This window comes from Hyla sarda, chromosome 8 (assembly GCF_029499605.1).
Source record: "Hyla sarda isolate aHylSar1 chromosome 8, aHylSar1.hap1, whole genome shotgun sequence".
Lineage (NCBI taxonomy): Eukaryota > Metazoa > Chordata > Amphibia > Anura > Hylidae > Hyla > Hyla sarda.
The window spans coordinates 195,754,920-195,776,852 of record NC_079196.1 but is presented as its reverse complement, the minus strand read 5'-3'; the positions used below and the strand labels follow the sequence as shown (position 1 = coordinate 195,776,852).

Sequence of the window (21,933 nt, the reverse complement as noted above, 5' to 3'; positions counted from 1 at the left end):
TCCATTATTAGGCAGTGTTTACCATTTTATGCTGGGACCCTCTTCCATGCCTCATCCAGAGTTGTGGTATTGCCACCAGACACACTTTGCATTAAGATGTGCACTGGGTGGCAGTCAGTAGTACCAATCTTCAGCAGGCGAAAAGGAAGACTGATTTGGCTTTCTGGTGAAGCTTAATTGATGTTACTCACATCTATATGTAAAATCAGCAGTAACCATAGATTGTCTAATTATAGATTGTTCCATTATTGAATCTTCTCAGAGACTACATATCCAACTGTATGCCTTTACACTCGATCCTCCGGATAAATTCCTCCTATGGAAGGCCAAAATGTAATGTCAGCAGAGTCTTTAAAGGAGTACGGGATTGAAAATTGTTTTCCCTATCCTAAGGATAGGGGATAAGTTTAAGATTGGGGGGGTCCGACCGTTGGGGCCCCCCACAATCTCCCGTACGGGGCCGCGGCTCTCTGCATAGAGAGCGCGTGTCGACCACCGCAAGAGGCGGTGGCTGACACGCGCCCTCCATTTACTGCTATGGGAGAGCCGAAGCGCTGCCTTCGGCAATTTCCAGCTCTCCCGTAGCAGTGTATGGAGGGGGTGGGCTGCTTCGTGCGGTGGTTAACACGCCCTCTCTAACCAGAGAGCAGGGGCCCCGTACGGGAGATCGTGGGGGGCACCAGAGGTCGGATCCCCGTAATCTGAAACTTATCACCTATCCTTTAGGATAGGGGATACATTTTTCAATTCCGTAGTTCTCCTTTAAGTGTACCTGTCCTTTCAAAACACTTTTCACATGTGAAAAGTTTTGCTCAGTCAGGGTCTTAGTGCTGAGACCTAGACTTATCAGGAGAATGAGCAAGGAGAAACATGCGCTTTAGCCGGCTGTCAGTGGCGTCATCATAAGTCTATGGCAAGTTGGGAGTGAAGTGTTGCTATGACACATTTCTCCCAGCTTGTTCTCCTGATAAGTCAGGGTCTCGGCACTGAGACCCTGACTGATCAAAACTTTTCATATGTGAAGTGTTTTGAAAGGAGAGGTACACTTTAAGACCCTCTTGACATAACATTTTGGCCATGTATTCCTCTGATGGCAGGCCAAAATGTTTTCATAAGTCAGCATCTTAACACTGAGACCCTGACTAATCAGAACAAGTGGGGAGAAGCGCATCATAGGAACACTTCCCTCCCTGCCTCACAGCAATCTAGCCTATAGACTTATGATGGAGCTGCTGAGTGCTGGCTAACGCTGCTCACTGCTTGTTCTCCTGTTAAGATGGGTCGCAGCCCTGCGACCCTGACTGATTAAAACTTTTTCACATGACACGTAAAGTTTTTTTTTTTTTTTTTAAAGGACAGGTACATTTTAAAATGTTTCTTTGAAACTGAGAACTGGAATCAGATTGGCTGCTATAGATTTTAAATATTTTTCCTTTGCACCAGTTTTACTATATCTTCCTACTTGCATCATTGTATATGGTTTCTGGGCACTGTTTTAGTTTTAATAGGTCTTTATTGTTGATTCGTACTCTGATGTTTAGTGTTAAAGATAACTACAATAAACTGTTGATGGGATTCTTCTGTTTTACAGTTCTTTGAGGTCTTTAGTGAAGATGGAAAGCTAGGAATTGTCTGGGCATACTGGGAGTTGTAGTTTTGAAACAGCTGGAGACAACCTGGTTGGGTAAAAGTGATCCATAGGATTCCCTTATGGGCTCCATCCAAATCTGGACAAGAAATATATCAAGTTGGAGCATGCACCATTAGACTTCGTATATACCAATGTATTGCCATAGAGCATCCATATTAAATTGGGGCCACATGAAGATACAACATACATTGCTCCTAGGTCAGCCAGACAAGTGCAGTTTACAAGCAACACTATCATTCCTGCATTAAAGTTGCATGATGGATCCTGCACTCAGAAGCCAGTGGGTCCATATTACTGTGTGGTATCTCTAGGATTTACATTACTATGGTACATACAATGACTCAACAAATATAAAAAGAGATAACTGAAATACATTGAGGTGGATGGATGCCATACTAAGGTTACACAAACGCAAAGAAAACTGGCTCTCGCTCTTTCTTGGGTATTTTTCAGCACAGATGACAAGTATTAGTGAGTGGCCTTCAATACTCCGAGCAGAACAATCCCCTAAAACTTTACTGAAAAATGTTTAAAATCGTATCTACATGGCATGTACAAACAAGCATCAGGCCTGACATGTTTCGGTAATGACCTTAATCATAGATGAAAACAATCAATCAAGAAAATATAGATCAGCTCACCAAAGTCCATATGTGTCAAGCATCTGACAATGATTCGGGAGCACGGATGCATGGAGCCACCACTCCCCGTAACACGTAAATGGAAGCAAGGTTCTGGCTCCTGGGTGTGCATATACAATAACTTAACCTTTAATAACATGGAGGTTTCCCTCCTTTTTTAAGTGACATGTCACTTGCCACCTAGTGGCGAACCTCCATGTTTTTAAAATGCGTTATTAAAGGCTAAGTTTTATTGGATATGCACACCCAGGAGCCGGACCCTTGCTTCTATTTTTCTTCCCTTAATCATAGATGGTTTAAGATTAAGGTTATTGCCAAAACTTGTGAGGCCTGATGCATGTCCATGCCATGTGGATATATTTTTAAACCTTTTTCCTATTTTGCTGCTAATAGATCTATAATGTGTGGAAAACATCTCCTCATAAGACCCTTAGCCATTTCACCGAATGATCTGGAATGAATGACTGGTCATATACAGTAGAGAAATATCCAGGATATTTAATGTATCACTTTGAGGAAACTTATTGCATCTGGCACATTTTACCTTCATAAGAGACAGAAACAACCCAGAAAAGCTGTCAGAGTTTTCATATTTTATTAAATATACTTTATGTATAGGCATTTCTTACAAATATTTTATATACATGAATATTTCATCAGCTTATATATGCCTGGCAGTTTCATATTTTTCCCCTCTCTCTTTGTTGGAATGTAACAACTGAACAGAATCCATTAGTAAAATATTGCAGCAGTCAGCAGATCATCCGCCGCCTCTCAGAAGACTAATACTTATCTGAAATAGAACATCCTGGACTGTAATATAACTCCAGAGTCCTATGATAACACTGCAAAATAAGGCACATATCTGCTACATAAATTCTCTTTAAATATGGAAATACTGTATAAAATAGAATATGCATCTTTTATATAAAATTTATAGTCCCTGATTATACTATATATTGTTCATTACTTTTTGTACTTCAAATTACAAAATTTGACATATCAACATCTAGAAAAAATTTGTTGGTTCAGAACCATAAATGAGCATCTACTTTTCGTTCTTCAGAAACAGCGCCAGTTATCCAATGTGCTTCTGGTATTGCAGCTTTTACTTAAATCGGGATTCTTGCAATACCTGGAACATCCTATAGAAGAGAGAGGCGCAATTTATAGGGACGACAAGCAGACTCTGGCTTCTGATCCTAGACAGTGTAACTCAAGCCTTTAGGTTTATAAGAAGCAGATTTTACAAGTCTGAAATTATGTTGTGGATTTTGCACATTTGACAACTTCAGGAAGTTGTGCTGATTTTTTTTTTCTTCAGATTTTCTGTGACAAATGTGTGCGACAAATCAGTTAAGTGTGCATGTACCCTGAGGATATGCTGCGTGCAGTCGCAGATCGAACCCTGAGGATATGCTGCTGTGTAACTCTGGCCGCTCGTGGCTCTGGATTTCCCACACTCAAGAGCGGACACAGAGCTACGGCAGAAGCAGGGAGTTTGCTCTGCCCTTGTTCTGTGACTGCTGACAGCACATCCTCTGCGGATCTGCTCCCGTGTGACCCTACGCTATGGTGGACATGCAGCAGATCTGTTGCAGAAACTTCTTTTACAAATTAGGCTGGGTTCACACCAAATTAGGCTGGGTTCACACCAAATTAGGCTGGGTTTTTGCAATACAGTTCCCGTATATGTTTTCAATTTGAAAACTGGACAGAACCGTACTGAAAACCGTATGCATTTACTCTCCATTGAAAACCGTATGCCAAAACATACATCCAGTTGTGTCAGTTTTTTTTCCCCGTACCAAGAACTATAGCCTACCACGGTTTTTGGTCCTGGTGAAAAAAATGTATTGAAACTTATTTTTTTCTAACATGGGAGTCAATGGGAACCGTACAGAACCGTATGTGCGTACAGTTCCATCCGTTTTCTCTTTGCACAGTTTTTTTATTTTTTATTTCAAACAAGTGAAACTTTATTCATAATGGAGTGAAGAGTTAAAAACTTATACTTTTTTTTCTTCACTTAAATGGATGCAACCGGACATCATTTTTCAAACCGTATAGGGATTTAAATCTGTACACACGTTTTGATACAGTTTTGCCAGGTTTTCAGGAATCAGACGGGAACTGTATTGCAAAAACGTGGTGTTAATCCAACCTTATCTGCATCAGGATTGCAAAAATTCATGCACTGCTGTAACAAACTAAAGTGTAGAGAGGAGGCTCTCTAGAATTCACCCATTAGTGTAATAAATAGCTATGTTACAATTTCATGGTGAGATCGAAACATAGCTATTTTCTACACTAATGGGTGAAAAAATACAGTTAATTTCTGGAGCTCCACCTGTTTTTGGATTATTTAATGGTTTGGAGCCACAACTTGCCACTGTACTGGGACTTTTAGCCACCTAGGCCTGCCTCTCCCATTTCTATTTCCCTAAGGCTACATGCACACCACGTTTTCCCTACATTTTGAACCGTATACGGCTGGGGAGAGGAGGCGGAGAGTCGGGGGCGGGGCAACCGCATTCTGCCGTATGCGGTCCCCTATCTAATGTATTTCAATGAGAGACCGGAGTGAAACGCTGCCTCCGGTCGGCTCTGTTTTGCCCCGTATACGGTCTCCCGACCAGACCTACAAACATAGTCGACAGCGTTTGTAGGTCCAGTCGGGGAACCGTATACGGGGCAAAACTGAGCCGACCGGAGGCAGCGTTTCACTCCGGTAGCTCATTGAAATACATTAGATAGGGGACCGCATACGGCAGAATGCAGTTGCCCCGCCCACGACTCTCCACCCCCTCTCCCCAGCCGTATACGGTTCAAAACGTAGGGAAAACGTGGTGTACATGTAGCCTTACTGCCATAATGTAATGTTTGCAAGTTTCAGTTGCAGAAATTTTAGCAACAAATCTGCGGCACAGCTACGTCCTATCAAGGGGAAAAAAACATTGACAGAAACAAAGCTTCTCCTATAGTCAGACAGTAATGGTAGAGGGTTATAAAAATGTAATATTTACCCAAAAGTTGAATTTCAGGTCTTATTGTACTCAGGTAAGTGGCAGTAAATACAAAAGGCACACACAAGTTGTTATATCAAGACATTCACACACAGTCATAGAACACTTTTCCCCAATTGCACTTAAAGGGGTACTCCACTGGAAAACATTTTCTTTTAAATCAACTGTTGCCAGAAAGTTAAAACAGCTTTGTAAATTGCTTCTATTGAAAACTCCCAATCCTTCCAGTATTTATCAGCTGCTGTATAATACACAAAGTTCTTTTCTCTTTGAATTTCTTTTCTGTCTGACCACAGTGCTCTCTGTTGACACCTCTGTCCATATCAGGAACTGTCCAGAGCAGGAGCAAATCCCCATAGCAAACCTCTTTTGCTCTAGACAGTTACTGACGTGAACAGAGGTGTCAGCAGAGAGCACTGTGGTCAGGCAGAAAGGAAATTCAAAGAGAAAATAACTTCCAGTGTATTATACAGCATCTGATAAGTACTGGAAGGATTGGGATTTTTTAATAGAAGTAATTTCCTAATCTGTTTAACTTTTTGGCACCAGTTGATTTAAAAGAAAATATTTCCCAGTGGAGTACCCCTTTAACATATGTTTGAGCCAACGCAAAAAGTTGTAGATGGCAGCTGGGAAAAACAGCGCACATCTATCCTATCAAGGTAAAGAAGTCGGAATACGATATTATATATGCTACAGTCTCTTGCAGAGAACCTAACACTGAATTATTCAACACTTATCGTCATTCATGCTTCTTCTCTCATGTCAGTTATATAAAAGGCACAAATAATGTGTATTTTGGCTATATCATGTGAAGATCAAGTTCTAGTCCTGTGTTTCCCAACCAAGGTGCCTCCAGCCATTGCAAAACTACAACTCCCAGCATGCCCGGACAGCCAAAGGCTGTCCGGGCATGCTGGGATTTGTAATTTTGCAACAGCTGGAGGCACCCTGGTTGGAAAACATTGGCTTAAGTGATCGCAGGGGTCCCAGCGGTCAGACCCCCTCCATCAGCTACTTATACCCTATCCTGTGAATAGGAGATAAGTTAGTTTTCACTGGACAAACCGTTTGAAGGGGTACTCTACTGGAAAACTACTGTTGTCAGAAAGTTAAATTTTTAAATTGCTTCTATTTAAAAATCTTAACCCTTCCAGTACTTATCAGCTGCTGTACGCTCCAGAGGAAGTTGTATTCTTCTTTCCTGTCTGACCACAGTGCTCTCTGCTCTCCATTGTAGGAACTGTCCAGAATAGGAGCAAATCCCCATGCAAACCTCTCCTGCTCTGGACAGTTCCTGACATGGACAGAGGTGTCAGCAGAGAGCACTGTGTTCAGACTGAAATTCAAAAAGAAAACTTCCTGTGGAGCATTCAGCAGCTGAAAAGTACTGGAAGGATTAAGATTTTTAAATAGAAGTAATTTACAAGCCTGTTTAACTTTCTGGCACCAATTGATTTAAAAAAAATGAGACAGCAGCATACACCCACGGTCTGTGTCCCCCAATGGAGCCTATAGAGAAAAATGTTTTCCAGGCGAGTACCCCTTTTAAGGGTGTATTCACATATACAGGTTCTGCTGCAGATTTAAATGTTAACCAAATGATTGAACACAGCATTAAATCTTCAGCAGATCCTGTACGTTTAAGGACAGCCCACAAGGGATGTACACAGGAAAGCAGTTCTACTGAATTGAATAGGGAGAAGTTGTAATGCCACACTCAACCTGTAGATAGGTGTGGCAGTTTTGCAGGGGGGGGGGGGGGGAAGCCATGCTTTTCTATGTACAACTCTGTTAACAAATGCATAGATTCATGAAAATAAAGCGCATCGGTTGCGGGTAATACTTTGGGCATAAGTTTTTTTTTTTTTTAACAGCTTGAGGTTGTGCGTGTTAGGCTGGGTCCACACTACGTTTTGTCCCATACGGGAGCGCATACGGCAGGAGGGAGCTAAAACCTCGCGCTCCCGTATGTGACCGTATGCGCTCCCGTATGCCATTACTTCAATGTGCCGACCGGAGTGAAACGTTCGGTCCGGTCGGCTCATTTTTGCGCCGTATGCGCTTTTACAACCGGACCTAAAACCGTGGTCAACCACGGTTTTAGGTCCGGTTGTAAAAGCGCATACGGCGCAAAAATGAGCCGACCGGACCGAACGTTTCACTCCGGCCGGCTCATTGAAGTGAATGGCATACGGGAGCGCATACGGTCACATACGGGAGCGCGAGCTTTTAGCTCCCTCCTGCCATATGCGCTCCCGTATGGGACAAAACGTAGTGTGGACCCAGCCTTAGACTTGTTTTCTATGGTGCATTAGGCTAGGTTTCCACACACGTTTTTCCTCATCTTTTTTTGATATCTGCTACTGCAGTTTTTGATCCAAAATCAGAAGTGGATCCAGTAGAAGTATAAGTCCTTCCTTTATACTTCCCATTCCTTTGAATACACTTCCGGCTTTGGCTCAAAAACTGCAGGGCTGTCTTAAAAAAAAAAGAAAAAAAAAAAACAGTTTGGAAACTTGGGCTAAAGGGGTTCTCCAGAAATTGAAGAACATAGCAAATTTCATTCAAAAACAGCACCACCCCTGTCTGCAGCTTGTGTGTGATATTTCAACTCTGATGCATTCACTTCGATGGAACTTAACTGCAATACCATACATAACCTGAGGACAAAGGTTGGTGCCTTCTTCTAAATAAATCCGCTGTTTCCTAATCCTAGAAAACCCCTGTAAAGGAAATCTGTCACCTGCACTAACCTGCCGGTACCTTCAGTTAGTTAGTGCAGGTGACACTGATGACAACGGTACTTGCCTTGTCCCGTTCCGGCCAGGGGATCTCCGGTAATCTTCTCCATTAAGCTTCAGCTCCGAGCCTGGCTTGGGGCACGGGGCAGAGCCAAGTGACGTCATTGCTGCTGTTCTGTAGCATCGGAACCCAGCTGGGAGCAGCAGCGGTGACGACACTAAGCTCCGCCCATGCCCCTGCTGCTCTCTGCAGGGTCTGGCAGTAGCTGTGACATCACTAAGCTCTTCCCGTGCTCCAATCCAGACCCGGAGGTGAAACATAATGGAAAAGATTACTGGAGATCCCCTACACGGAACGGGACGGGACAAGGTAAATACCGTTGTCATCAGTGTCACCTGCACTACCTGTTAGTACTGACATGTTAGTGCAGGTGACACTGGTGAAAGATTTCCTTTAAGTTGCAACAGCTGTCATGAAATGAAAAGTGAGATGCTACATATAAAATAATACCTTGTTTTGATACTGTCCTCAGTTCACCATCCACAATATCACAACCAGTCACATGATGGATCAGAAATGGCCTAGGATCCGCCACACTGACCTCTGTATAAGAGTCAGAGAACTTGTCCCCTACTAACACTAAGACCACTATTGGTAGTAGCCAAGCTTAAACTCATTCCTTCATGGTCTATACTTGGATCCAAAAATAATATAAAAATATAATCTATATACCTGGTTAGCCATTAGTATAAATGCACCCACTGTAGCAGATGGTGTTAATATAGATAATTTCATACTTTTCAACTAAGAATTGGAAATTGATATTCTATATAGTAAAATAAAACTCTTAGTGCACACAACACCATGATGACCCCAAACCAAGCGCCTAATACTATGTGCAATATAAAGCAATCCCATCATGTTTCCAGCATAAAGATTTACATATGTTATAAACATCTGAAATAAATCATTAGGTTATTTCTCTTCAAATACATTACATTAGAGTCCTTTATAGTAATGATTCCATAACTAAACTACATATATAGGTCATATAAAAAGGCAGTGGATTCTTCCTATAAGTGTTGCCTTCCTAGGTTTCTGATCACACAAACATACTTAAGTATTGTATATTATATGTTTTACCTAGAGAATTCTCTTGCTCTGGTACCACGAGAAGACTCTCTACAGGAGCCTCCAGTCATGTAATCTCCACTGATAGAAGAGCCCTCTACAGCAGTGGTCTACAAATTGTGGACCTCCAGATGGTGCAAAACTACAACTCCCAGCATGCAGAAAGTTGTTTTGCAACATCTGGAGGTCTACAGATTGGAGACCACTGCTCTACAGTATACTTAGGCTGCTGTTACCATGGTAACCAAAGAGCAAGCACAACAAATATTTTATGTAACCGTGCAGAATTTAATCACAAAGTACACCTTAAAGGGGTACTCTGGTGGAAAACTTTTTTTTTTTTTTTTTTTTTTTTATCAACTGGAGTCAGAAAGTTAAACAGATTTGTAAATTACTTCTATTAAAAAAATCTTAATCCTTCCAGTACTTCTTAGCAGCTGAATACTACAGAGGAAATTATTTTCTTTTTGGAACACAGAGCTCTCTGCTGACATCACGAGCACAGTGCTCTCTGCTGACATCTCTGTCCATTTTAGGAACTGTCCAGAGTAGGAGAAAATCCCCATAGCAAACATATGCTACTCTGGACGGTTCCTAAAATGGACAGAGATGTCAGCAGAGAGCTCAGTGTTCCAAAAAGAAAATTTCCTCTGTAGTATTCAGCAGCTAATAAGTACTGGAAGAATTAAGATTTTTTTTAATAGAAGTAATTTACAAATCTGTTTAACTTTCTGGCACCAGTTGATTTAAAAAAAATAAAAAAGTTTTCCACCGGAGTACCCCATTAAATAAGGTTTTCTCTATCTTCTCCCATTCCATACAAAAATTGACCAGTGTGGAGGATTTTTAAAGGGTACATTCAGTGACGGCAGAATTTACACATCTAATGACATGATGTTACGACACAGGACAACGGCAGTAGTCTCGTGCTAACACAGAGAATGATCATGGACCTGGGAAGTGTTGGCAGGGGTGGATTTGTGTATATTTCCCCGTTCATCCTGGGCTAGGGCTTTCCACCTAATTATCCACCAAAATTTCCCAACCAGTTTGCCTCCAGCTGTTGCAAAACTACAACTCCCGGCATGCCTGGACTGCCTTTGGCTGTCTGGAGGACATGCTGGGAGTTATACTTTTGAAACAGCTGGAGGCACACTGGTCTAAGGCATTGTTCACATTTGTGCTCATTTTCATATGGAAACTGCTCTGATTTCTAAGTAAAAATCAGTGCAATTTTGCATCAACAGCCTCCCACTGGCTTCCATAGGTATTTCCACACCACAGTGAAAAATTGCCTGGCTTTCTAAAACCGGGCTGTGGATTTTTCAAGAGGGTTTCCACAAATCAATGGGAGCTTCATAAATCAAAGTCAAATTTCATGTGGATTTTGAGGTGGAATTTTTAGTGTGGATTCTGCCCTTGTAAACAAGCTCCAACTCTTCTGTGCATGGACCTACTGTCATGTGACTTCCAACGTAATCAAGATATTTAGATCACATGACACACTATATGCCCTTAAAGGGGTAGTCCAGTGGTGAAAAACTTATCCCCTATCCTAAGGATAGGGGATAAGTTTGAGATCGCGGGGGGTCCGACCGCTGGGGCCCCCTGCGATCTCTCTGTACGGGGCCCCGGCTCTCCGCCGAGATAGCGGGTGTCGACCCCCGCACGAGGCGGCGGCCGACACGCCCCCTCAATACATCTCTATGGCAGAGCCGGAGATTGCCGAAGGCAGCGCTTCGGCTCTGCCATAGAGTTGTATTGAGGGGGCGTGTCGGCCGCCGCCTCGTGCGGAGGTCGACACGCCCCCTTCCAGCGGGCTGTCGGGGCTCCGTACAGGAGATCGCGGGGGGCCCCAGGGGTCGGACCCCCCGCGATCTGCAACTTATCCCCTATCCTTAAGATAGGGGATAAGTTGTAAACCACTGAATCACCACTGGACTACTCCTTTAAAGAGGTACTCCAGTTGATTAAAAAAAAAAAAAATTCCACCGGTGACAGAAAGTTAAACAGATTTGTAAATTGCTTCTATTAAAACAATCTTTATCCTTCCAGTATTTTTTAGCAGCTGTATACAAACCTATGCTGCTCTGGACAGTTCCTGACACGGACAGAGGTGTCAGCAGAAAGCACTGTGGTCAGACAGAAAAGAAATTAAAAAAAATAAAAGAATTTCCTCTGTAGCATATAGCTGCTAAAAAGTACTGGAAGGGTAAAGATTTGTTTAATAGAAGTCATTTACAAATCTGTTTAACTTTCTGGCACCAGTTGATTGAAATTTTTTTTTTCCCACTTGAGTACCCCTTTAAGTCTGTTGATGTCGCCATGGCAACCCCAGCGCAAACACATAAAAAGGGAACAGAAGTAGCATAATATGCATTTACATCAATCTTTCTGGGGTCTTCAAAGAAACCGTCTCACACGGAACCTCTTTAACTTATCTCTTTTACAACACTGGAAACCCCTTAAATTTAGAATACTGAAAACATTGTTGCTTTCTTACGAGTACAGTGCCACATTTGTCTTTAAAGTGTACCTTTCATTTATAAAAAAAAAAAAATAAACACTTCTGACATTTAACAGAGACATGTCAAAAGTGCTGATCAGGAGAATGAGCTGGGATAAGTATGCGCTTAGCGTGTTCTCTCCCTGCACTGCGTCATGTGACTTTGATGGACTTCCAATGTAAGTCTATGGGGCTGTGAAGGTCTATACCAGTAGTCTCCAACCTACGGACCTCCAGATGTTGCAAAACTACAACACCCAGCATGCCCGGACAGCCAACGGCTGTCCGGGCATGCTGGGAGTTGTAGTTTTGAAACATCTTGAGATCTGCAGGTTGAAGACCACTGGTTTATAGACAGTATGGGGCAGGGAGCACGCGCTCTGCTCTTTCTCCATCAAGGTCTGGAAACTACGACCCTGACTGATATATATTTTTAACTTGTCCCTAGGACATATGAAAAGTTTTTCTTTTTGTACAGGTATGCTTTGGGGTTGTGTGTGGTACTACAGCTCAGCCTTATACATTTCAATTTAGCTGAGCTTCAATACCAGACACAACAACATGTGGTGCTGGTTCTGCAGGAAAGCAGCCATGTTTTTCTAACCTAGAACAACCCCTATACGTCTGGTGTGTAGTTATTGAATACTTCTTGGATTTAACCGTTTACACCATGTAAGTCTCTACTATAGATGTGTGCATGGAATACCTATTCCATTGTATTGCCTTAAGACAAACATAGCATAGTCCCTAAGTCCTATTTATAGAAATCACACAGGAAGTTATGCTAGCGAGAAAAGAAATGTCTCTCCTCTGGGGACAGTGGTGGAGTCGCCAGGTTGGAGGATCCTACAAACAGACAGTTCAACTTTGGCTTTAGTTCATTCCAGACCTGGTTCATCTGCAAAGAAACACAGTAATATTCAGTATTTGTTAACCTTAATGAATCCCAGCAATGGGGGAAACACTATGTTAATGTACCAGAAATGTGATATTTTAAAAAGGGTTGTACAGAGTTAGAGAAATATATACAATTTCTTTCAAAAGCAGTGCCATGCCCGTCTTCAGGTTAGGTATGGTTTTACAGCATAGTCCTATTCACTTCAATGGAGCTCTGCTGCAATACCAGATACAACCCATGGACAGGTGTGGCACTGTTTCCGGGAAGAAAGCCAAAAAAATAAATAATAATAATAACCTCTTTGTGTCCCTGAATCTGTGAATTCACAAATGCCCCAAGGATGTGCGAGGTGAGGGGCAGATAGATGTGGATCAGCTGGGTTTCTTGGTGCAAACAAAATAAGGAAAAGTAATTCCTTAACTCCATGACCATGATAGCGTTCTCTTGCTGCAAAAAGAAATTTAGAAGCAAAGGTAAGTGCAAGAAAACTGCAAAAGGAGGCATAGAAGAATGAGAAGATCATTATGCACAAGTTGCATAGAAGAGATTAAAAAGGGCAACTACTCCATATTACTGTTAATAGGGGGCAGTGTTGTATTTAAAGGGGTACTCAGCCCCTAGACATCTTATCCCCTATCCAAAGGATAGGGGATAATATGTCTGATCGCGGGGGTCCCGCGATCTCCCTGCTGCACCCAGCATTAGTTTATAGCGTCGGGTGCAGCAAGACATCACAGCCACGCCCCCTCAATGTAAGTCTATGGGAGGGGGCGTGACTGCCGTCACACCCCCTCTCAGACTTGCATTGAGAGGGCATGGCTGTGACGTCACGAGCCTTCCGCTCTGCCTCGCCAGTCCTCAAGGATGAAGCTAAGTTTGCTCCGTGCACCGGATGTCTGGGGTGCTGCAGCAGAGATTGTGGGGATCCCCAGCGGCGGGACCTCCGTGATCAGACATCTTATTCCTTATCCTTTGGATAGGGGATAAAATGTCTAGGGGCGGAGTACCCCTGTCATCAGTGCTATATTGAGTTGCAATGGTGTTATAAGCAACAGCCAATACTGCAGCAACTGTGGCTCTCCAGCTATTGCAAAACTACAATAAATTACAATGGTAGTTGTAGTTTAACTTCAAATAGTGAGACAAAAGATCATACAGTGTGCATTAGTCAGCAAACGAGCAAAGAATTTTTTTTTTTTTTATATAGTTGACATCAATAAAGCAGATTGTAAACCCAATGCCCTCATTTAAAACAAAATTTTTGAAGGTTTTATGTAAACTCACCTCAACAATGCGAGACTCCAGCTGCTCCACGGACTCAGCCTCCTTATTCTGCACAGTGGCGCTCATCATCTGCCGCTTCATAAGACTGTACTTGTGTAAGGCTTTCTGATGCTTATGCAACACCCCCTTCTTATGCCTCTCACACAGATCCTGCCCAGAACAAGGATGCCATGTCTTATATAAAGGAGACGTCAATGGACTTTTAGTCCTCAGGTAGGCTGACGCCACTCACCTTGTAGGACTGAAGAAGATCCAGGAATAGATTCAGCTTTTCCACCACATCAATTTCTTCCAGTTTTCCCTAGAAATTAGAAAATTAAAAAAAACAAAAAAAGTTAAAAGGGGTGTTCCAATCCTCTAAACTACTGCTAGATTAGGTCATCAATTTATGATCTGTATGGCATTGACTTCTTCATTCTTGTAGAAGTCAGACCCCGCTGGCAAATCCAAGTGATATACCAGCACCATATAAGAAAGGAATACCCATTTTATCAAGGCATTTTAGTTCTACTAAATAATGACTATTTATAAAAAAAAATATATTATATATATATATATAATATATAATATATAATGCTGAATCTCTCCCTGTAGATATTCCGGGTGAAGATTTTGTCTACAGCAGATGCAATCTCCTGTAGACTACAATGCAATCAGCAAGATTGTGCCAAAAGAATGAACATGAGCATGTTCATTCTTTTGGTGGGTCCCGAATCTTGAATTTGCTGCATGGAAACTCTGCAGTGTGAATGGTGCATAAAAAAACCTATTGAAAACAATAGGACTCTGCTGCAAGCAGAATGTTAGGGAGAAAAGTCAGCAGTCTGGACAGCCCCAAAGCTAATTAATTAAATAAAAAAATTATTTCATTTATAAAGCTTATTTATTAAATGTAAATTATACAATTTTCCAATATAGTTTAATTTGGTTTTTCAAGTTTTCCATTTTTACCCAGTGAATAGGAAGGTTCATTGTTATCGATGTGAAAAATAAAACAAAAAAACCCAGTGTGTTCTGGTGATATGATGATAGCGCCTGTGCACTGCTTGTTACTATAATTATGCCTTTTGCTGTGAACCTGTATAAATAACTATTATGGTCATTTTCCTGCTCAAATAAATGGCCAACCATGTTATGCAAAGTGGATCCGGGACTACCAAAGGTGCAGCTGTTCTCTGTTCTGGTCTGAGAATGGGGGGCCTGCCTCCATGAAGCCTATATACCGTACCAGGGCATATAGATGGGGCTTGCCCTTGCAAATTAGCACCTTTAGTCTTTTATGATGATCTTATAGACACCTTTAGAGATGTGTGTTAAAGGAGATATCTTATGCCGGAAAACTTGTCCCCTATATGCAGGATAGGGTATAAGATTTAGATTGTGGGGGGTCCGACTGCTGGGACCCCCCCGCAATTTCCTATACGGGGGCCCTGGCTCAGCTATCTTCAGCTCTTCCATAGACATATATGGAGGGGTCGTGACAAACCACACCCTGGGAGAGCCGGGGCTCCGTACAGGAGATGGCGGGGTCCCCAGCAGTCAGAGCCCCACGATCTTAAACTTATTTCTATCCTGTGGATAGGGGATACGTTTTAGGGCATGAGACTACTCCTTTAAGGGGTTGTCCCAATAATAACACTTTCCCTTATCTATTGGATAGGGCAGTGTTTCCAAGCTAGGGCACCTCCAGTTAAGGCAAAACTACAACTCCCAGCATGCCCGGTTAGCCTTTGGCTGTCCGGGCATGCTTGGAGTTGTAGTTTTGCAACACTGGGATGATTATATGATCACAGGTGGTCTGACCACTGAGATTGAGAATAAGTGTTATTGGTGCGATAATTCCTTTAGTAAAAAAGACTAGTTATGTACCTGCTGTGCCGCCTTGTCAGCAAGTATAGTAAACTCCACAGACAGCCCCTTAAGTGCTTGCTTCAATGCCCCCCAAGAGCTGTGAGCCGCCCAGGAAGGGAGGGGAGTAGTGTCAGAGCCCAAGGCACTAAAGAGGAAGACAAGGTCGGTATAGTCATCACACATAGCACAGTACATTACAATCTATATATTTTAACAGCTATTTTCTTCAGCACAATGCACTCAGACCACACACTGGCTCCCATACACACGTATGCTCCCACTGTCCTACCTTGCATATTCAAATTAATAAAAAAAAAAGGGTATAAGGCAGTGCTTTGCTATCTCCATAATGATCGGATTGTTGGTGGATTTAGTGGAAATTTCTCTAGAATCTCAATGCTGACACATATGACCCATTTCTGCAAACCCACATCCTGATGTAATGCGGAATGGTGTTAAAAGGGAAAGTAGTAACAAGCTCTTGCTGCTCACATGGAGACAGTCTTCCTCTTACTATCAGTATACGCAGCATGGTGGATGACACAAATAGGGAAAACAATGCATTCGGGAAGTTTTCAGACCCTTTCACTTCACATTATATTATATTCTGTTGTGTATGTTGTAAAAAAAAAAAAAAATAATGTTTTTTTAAATAAAGCCCACCCCTCCCCATCATTTTGCACCCAGTACCCCAAAGTGGAAAAAAAAAAAAAAGGAGGAACAAAAATTTGGGGGAGATTTATGAAAACTTGACAAGAGGTATAGTTCCTGAGTTGCCCATATCAACCAGTCAGATCACTTCTTTCATTTTTCAGAGGCCTTTTCAAAAACGAAAGAAGCGATCTGATTGGTTGCTATGAGCAACTCAGCAACTTTTCCTCTGGAGAAGTTGTGCTATATGTCCCATTTTGTTTGCACTTGAAACATAGCTCTAGGTGTGCCTCCCGTTTCTCAATCATCTTTAACCCATTAACAATGCAGGACGTAAATGTACATCCTGGTGAGGTGGTACTTAACACACCAGGACGTACATTTACATCATATACATAACCGCGAGCATCGGAGCAATGCTCGGGTCATGCGCAGCAGGTCTCGGCTGCTGACAGCAGCCAGGGACCCGCCGGTAATGGCAGACATCCGTAATCGCGCGGGTGTCCGCCATTAACCCCTCAGATGCCGTGATCAATACAGATCATGGCATCTGCAGCATTGCGGTCACTAAAATGGATGATCGGATCGCCCGCAGTGCTAAAAATAAAAATTTTATATACATAATTTGGTGCATAAATATACAAACTATTAAAATATATTAATGATACTGAACGGTGAACGGCATGAACGTAAAAAAAATAAAAAGAAGTCCAAAATTGCTGCTTTTTTATAACTTTTTATTCCCCCCCCAAAAAATGATTAAAAAAAATGTATTAAAAGTTTTATATAAGCAAATATGGTATCAATAAAAAGTACAGATCACGGTGCAAAAAATGAGCCTTCATACTGCCGCTTATATACGGAAAAATGAAAAAGTTATGGGTCTTCAAAATAGGGGGATTTTAAAAACGTATTAACTTGGTTAAAAAGTTTGCGATTTTTTTTTTTAAGCGCAACAGTAATAGAAATAGTATTTTTTTGGTTGAGTCCTTAAGGCCCAAATGGGCTGAGTCCCATTGGGGTTGAGATGCCTGTGAGATATCACAACAGTACAGATAAATATGGCAAAGCAGAGTTGGAGGGGTACAACCAAGTCATGGTGACCCATAGCAAAACCCCAAATATGACCCATGTCCAAACCAAGAATTCCTATCAAATGTTTTGCACGAGTACTTAACTGAGTTAGGCAGGGCTCAAGTCCTGCAGGAACGCATGGGAACTGAGTTACTGCACTTGTTCCACGGCAGGAACACCGTTCCCATTAGCAGGGGTCCTGCAGGACCAGCTCTTATGTGGAAGAGTTCCCACACTTTTTTCCCAGGACTTGACCCCTGGTGTTAGGGCTGTAAAAGGCTGGTTTCACAGTGGCGTAGTACTGATGCATTTTTGCATTCATATTAGGGCTGGTGACCTGATCGGACATGTCTTGAACCAACTGTCAAGTTTAAGCTCTTGCAGCTACAATCTGGATGCAAAACTGCATTTGTATTATATGAAACTAAAACCAGCCCAAATCTATACGGAGGGAGCTCCCCGGCACTTATGCAGCTCTGATTGGTATTGGGAGCAGTTCATTGGATCATCTTCCATGAAGGCTGCATAGCAGTAGACTTCCCTGCCTTTATGGTAGGTATGCCCCTGACCTGAACCCCACATGATCCATTTCACTTTGGCCTGTTCTACCTTAGTTCTTTTCCAAAGCCCAGCAGATCAGTGGCATTATCGATGGCCCGTGTGGCCATCCTCTCTGCTCGATCCCGCAGCTTGTAGAAGCTGTTGAAGATGTTCCTGATCAGCTCTCTGCTGGCAGCAAACTGGACCTGGATATCAGCCGGGAGGAAATCCTGACAGAAGCAGAAACACAGGAAATAAGGAGACGTACAAAACATGATATGCGAATCATAGAAACACAAATAACTTTTTAAATATATTTTGCTAAAATTCATGATTATTTAAGTTCAGCTAACAAATGGCATTGGTCTTTAGTGGAGCCTATTGATAGTAAGGGAAACACCTCCATGTAAATGTGGTTTTTCTAGACTAACCTTCTAGCAACCTGATATTAACACAACCGGTAGAGTGTCGGTACACCAGTTCAGAGAGGGTCTAATAAGGCGTGATTAGATCACATGGAGGGTTTGGATCTTTTCTTAGAATCTGGTGTGCTGTCCCTCAGTTATTCCTTCTGGACACGTATGGAAAAAAAAACTTGTCTCTACACAGTCTAATATTATCTATACAGTGTCAGACTGTGTACAGATATAAAATTAACAAGTAAAATGGCAACAACCAGTTAATTAAGTATTCATACCACTCCAGGAGGAATAACAGAGGGATGCCTCAGAATAGTTTTCTTTTGAGAGTAGATGCATTTAGTAAAACAGTCATCACAGAGAAAATGTTTCAGAATTAAAACTTGACATTTAATAGATAATCCTTAAGATACACATCAGATTGTCTGTAATCACAAATAAATGCAAAAAATAACAATTGACTATCAAATAAATAGAAAAGTGGGGGTGCCAGGCTATGTGCAAAATGTCCTATCTGGAGCGCTCACTCAGATCCCACCAAGGCCAATAGACGTTCCTGTCAGATGGCTTCAAAGAATACTGAATAATATATTTTTTTTCCGTTGTGGTCAGAACAGTAGCCTTAACAGAAGTGCCGTGCTCGTTGCTGTATAGTTGCTTAAATTGGCGCTGACATGTGCCCTACTGTCCACTCATACCCGATCGCTAGAGGGAACCTCCCACCCACCAATGCAACAGTGCATGAGCAGGAAGATGGTACCGACACACTCAATAAGCCAAACAACACAGGAAAGAAATGAAGGGACAAAGAAATATTATAGTATACTGGAACAATGCAGTGTTAAATATAACTGGATCGCTAAATTATAACCCGGTCTGACCATGGAGAGAGTGAGCTCTTTGTTTGTATAAAAAAATAAACATACATTTATTGTAATCTTGACATCACGGCAGACAGTACATAAAACAAGAAATCTTTATGTAAAAGGTAGTCCTTAGTGTGATGTCCCAGTACGGGATGAGGTAGCCCCGTACTGTCATCCTGCCCTGTCAGGCAGAGTCCCTGCATGTTCCCAGGGCTCCCCTGCAGCATACCCCATTATGTATTATGAGGTTTGCCTCATTTAATGTACTTTTGCTTTAATGTTTGTACCACATGATTGTTACCCAGAGGGCTCCAGTGACCAGGTGACTCTGACCCCCCCCCCCCCCAAGTGACCTATGGGCTCCTTGCACAGGCCCCCCCCCCCCCATATAACCAGTGGAGGGGCTGCTTTCTCTCTTTTTCTATGCTCTTTCCTGCTAAGATCCAATGCAGTCAAGTTGTTCCAGTCCAGAGCATTGGAGGCCTCAAGCCTGAAGACCTGCAGCCACAAGTCGGTCATCAGTAAGTCAAGTCATCTTATAGTTAGTCACCATCTCTGTCAAGTCCATCTGCAGTCACCGATGCCTGCACTAATGTCAGTGTAACTACTGCAAGTCCCAGCAAGCCTGCGAGGTCCCCGTGTCACTGGTCACCTCCCTGGGATATTTGGCCACCTCTGTTAGCTTCCTCCAGCTGTCCTCCTCCTAGTGCTGAAGGGTTGTACAGGACTTCATTGGAAACCCTCGTCCGTTCCTCCTTAATCCTGGCTTTCTCTGGAGCAACTTCTGCTCAAATGATGGGTGTGTCCGTCATGATTGAAGGTGTGTCCTTTATAAATGTGGACATGTTTATCCTAATTGATCATGTGTCTACTAAACATAAATATACAAATATGGTTTATTAAAAGTATATATCTCCTTATAGTGGGTTGGCTGAATATATATTTAACTTGTGGGTGTATACATTATGTAATGGCTATATTGTTATCTGACTGGATACTACTAGCTCTACAAATATACAAATATGGTACTTCTCTAAAGTCTCAACGTGACTATTCTCCTGCTACATATATATGAAATAGTATATATTGTGTCATGTTTTCTATCTATAGACATGATATCCTTTCACAACTGGTGAGCATGTGTCATGTACTTAATAACCTTTGTAATTATGTGATATTGAAAAATGACACTTTTTATCATATAGAATGTTTTATTATGCAACAAAAAAAAAATGATATGACAAGGGCTTGATGTTGTAAACCATAAAGATTATGCCTTAACTACGTTTGCCCATTTATAGATAGATCAAGAATGGAGCCCTATTTGCTAAAACAGACACTATCCCCAAATTTTGCTGACTGGCTGACATTGATATGAATGCTGTTGTAATGAACAGATTCTATATACATGATTGTAACAACATATACCTTGGCTTGTGTAGCAAATGTAGTCGTCATATATTCATCTCCAACCCCGCGGATGGATTCTCGCATTTTATTCTGGACATCCTGGAGAAGAGAGAACACAATGTAGCCTACATATGTATTTATGGTGGAGGTTCATGGAATGGAAGAAACGCAGAAATGCTAAGAAAATGCAGCTTCCACCACCAATTTTGGTTTACAGTCCATCAGAGCAGTCAGAATTATTTTTTTCTGCTGCCCGTTAATCTTTGAGCCAACAATTGCCTTGCCTGCGGACAGATTAGCTTTAGGGTTTATTCACACGTACAGTCTTTTGTGCAGGATTTCATGCTGCGTTCAGTCATTCAGTTTACATTGATATCTGAAGCAGAAAATACTGTGCATCAAATCTGTGCAGAATACTGTACGGGTGAATAGACCATTAAAGAAGCACTCCAGATCCCCCTCATTATCATACACAGTCACCATCACTAGTTATATCGTGTTTTATTCCAACCCAGCTGTATCAATGTGTTTTATTACTCTAACTTGGTCATGTGATCACACCTTCCCACCGACCGAGATCTGCATACTACTGCTGCTGCTATTACTGCTGTGCTTTATACCTGGGTTATATACCACCAGAGGCTGTGTTCACGGTGATATTTTATGACAATTGCGCTAATTACAGTAAACATGTAAGCAAAAACAGCCAGAATGCAGTAAAAATGTGTGAAAATTGCAGTAAGAATTCAAACCTGTGAATAGCCTGTCTTTATAAAACACCTCAATTGTGATTAAAAGGTCAAATCTTTTTTGCTTCATGGCTATACTTCTCCTAAAAAGTCATAAGAAAAACGCACTAAAACTGCACATAATGTGGGACTTCAACCCATTTATGAGTCTTACAAGTTCCCCTCTGAGTTCTCCAGCACTAGCACTAGCTGATTACCAGGTGCAGTGATCAAACACCATACACTCAGATACAGGACTCATGAGAAATTAATTCCATTACAAAATTACTTCTGTGTGGAATTGCAAACCCAAAAAAGTGCCAATCTCAAGCCTGCCACATCAGCTTGAACAGGTAAGCACAGGGCATACACACATCTCTACATTATTCTCTAATAATATCATATGCTGTACTAGATCAGGAAAAAAAAAAAAATTTCCGGAGTGCCTCTTTAGGGTGTATTCACACATGAATTCACCCAGATTAGTTGCATAAATTGCTGTGACTGTCTAA

At 41.9% G+C, this 21,933-nt stretch overlaps 1 protein-coding gene across 3 annotated transcripts in view; it reads right to left on the bottom strand.

The window, feature by feature from the left end:
- Window positions 1-12,017: 12,017 nt before the first annotated feature.
- SNX8 (sorting nexin 8) overlaps window positions 12,018-21,933 on the bottom strand; it is a 46,442-nt gene continuing 36,526 nt past the window's right edge. For all 3 annotated transcript variants that reach the window (XM_056533750.1, XM_056533748.1, XM_056533749.1), the window contains exons 5-11: window positions 20,712-20,792; window positions 18,068-18,228; window positions 15,752-15,878; window positions 14,115-14,183; window positions 13,883-14,032; window positions 12,896-13,045; window positions 12,018-12,598 (exon numbers count right to left, since the gene is read on the bottom strand). In XM_056533750.1, the coding sequence (XP_056389725.1) occupies window positions 12,485-12,598; window positions 12,896-13,045; window positions 13,883-14,032; window positions 14,115-14,183; window positions 15,752-15,878; window positions 18,068-18,228; window positions 20,712-20,792 (852 nt within the window). In that variant the 3' untranslated portion in view covers window positions 12,018-12,484. The remainder of the gene's footprint in view (window positions 12,599-12,895; window positions 13,046-13,882; window positions 14,033-14,114; window positions 14,184-15,751; window positions 15,879-18,067; window positions 18,229-20,711; window positions 20,793-21,933) is intronic.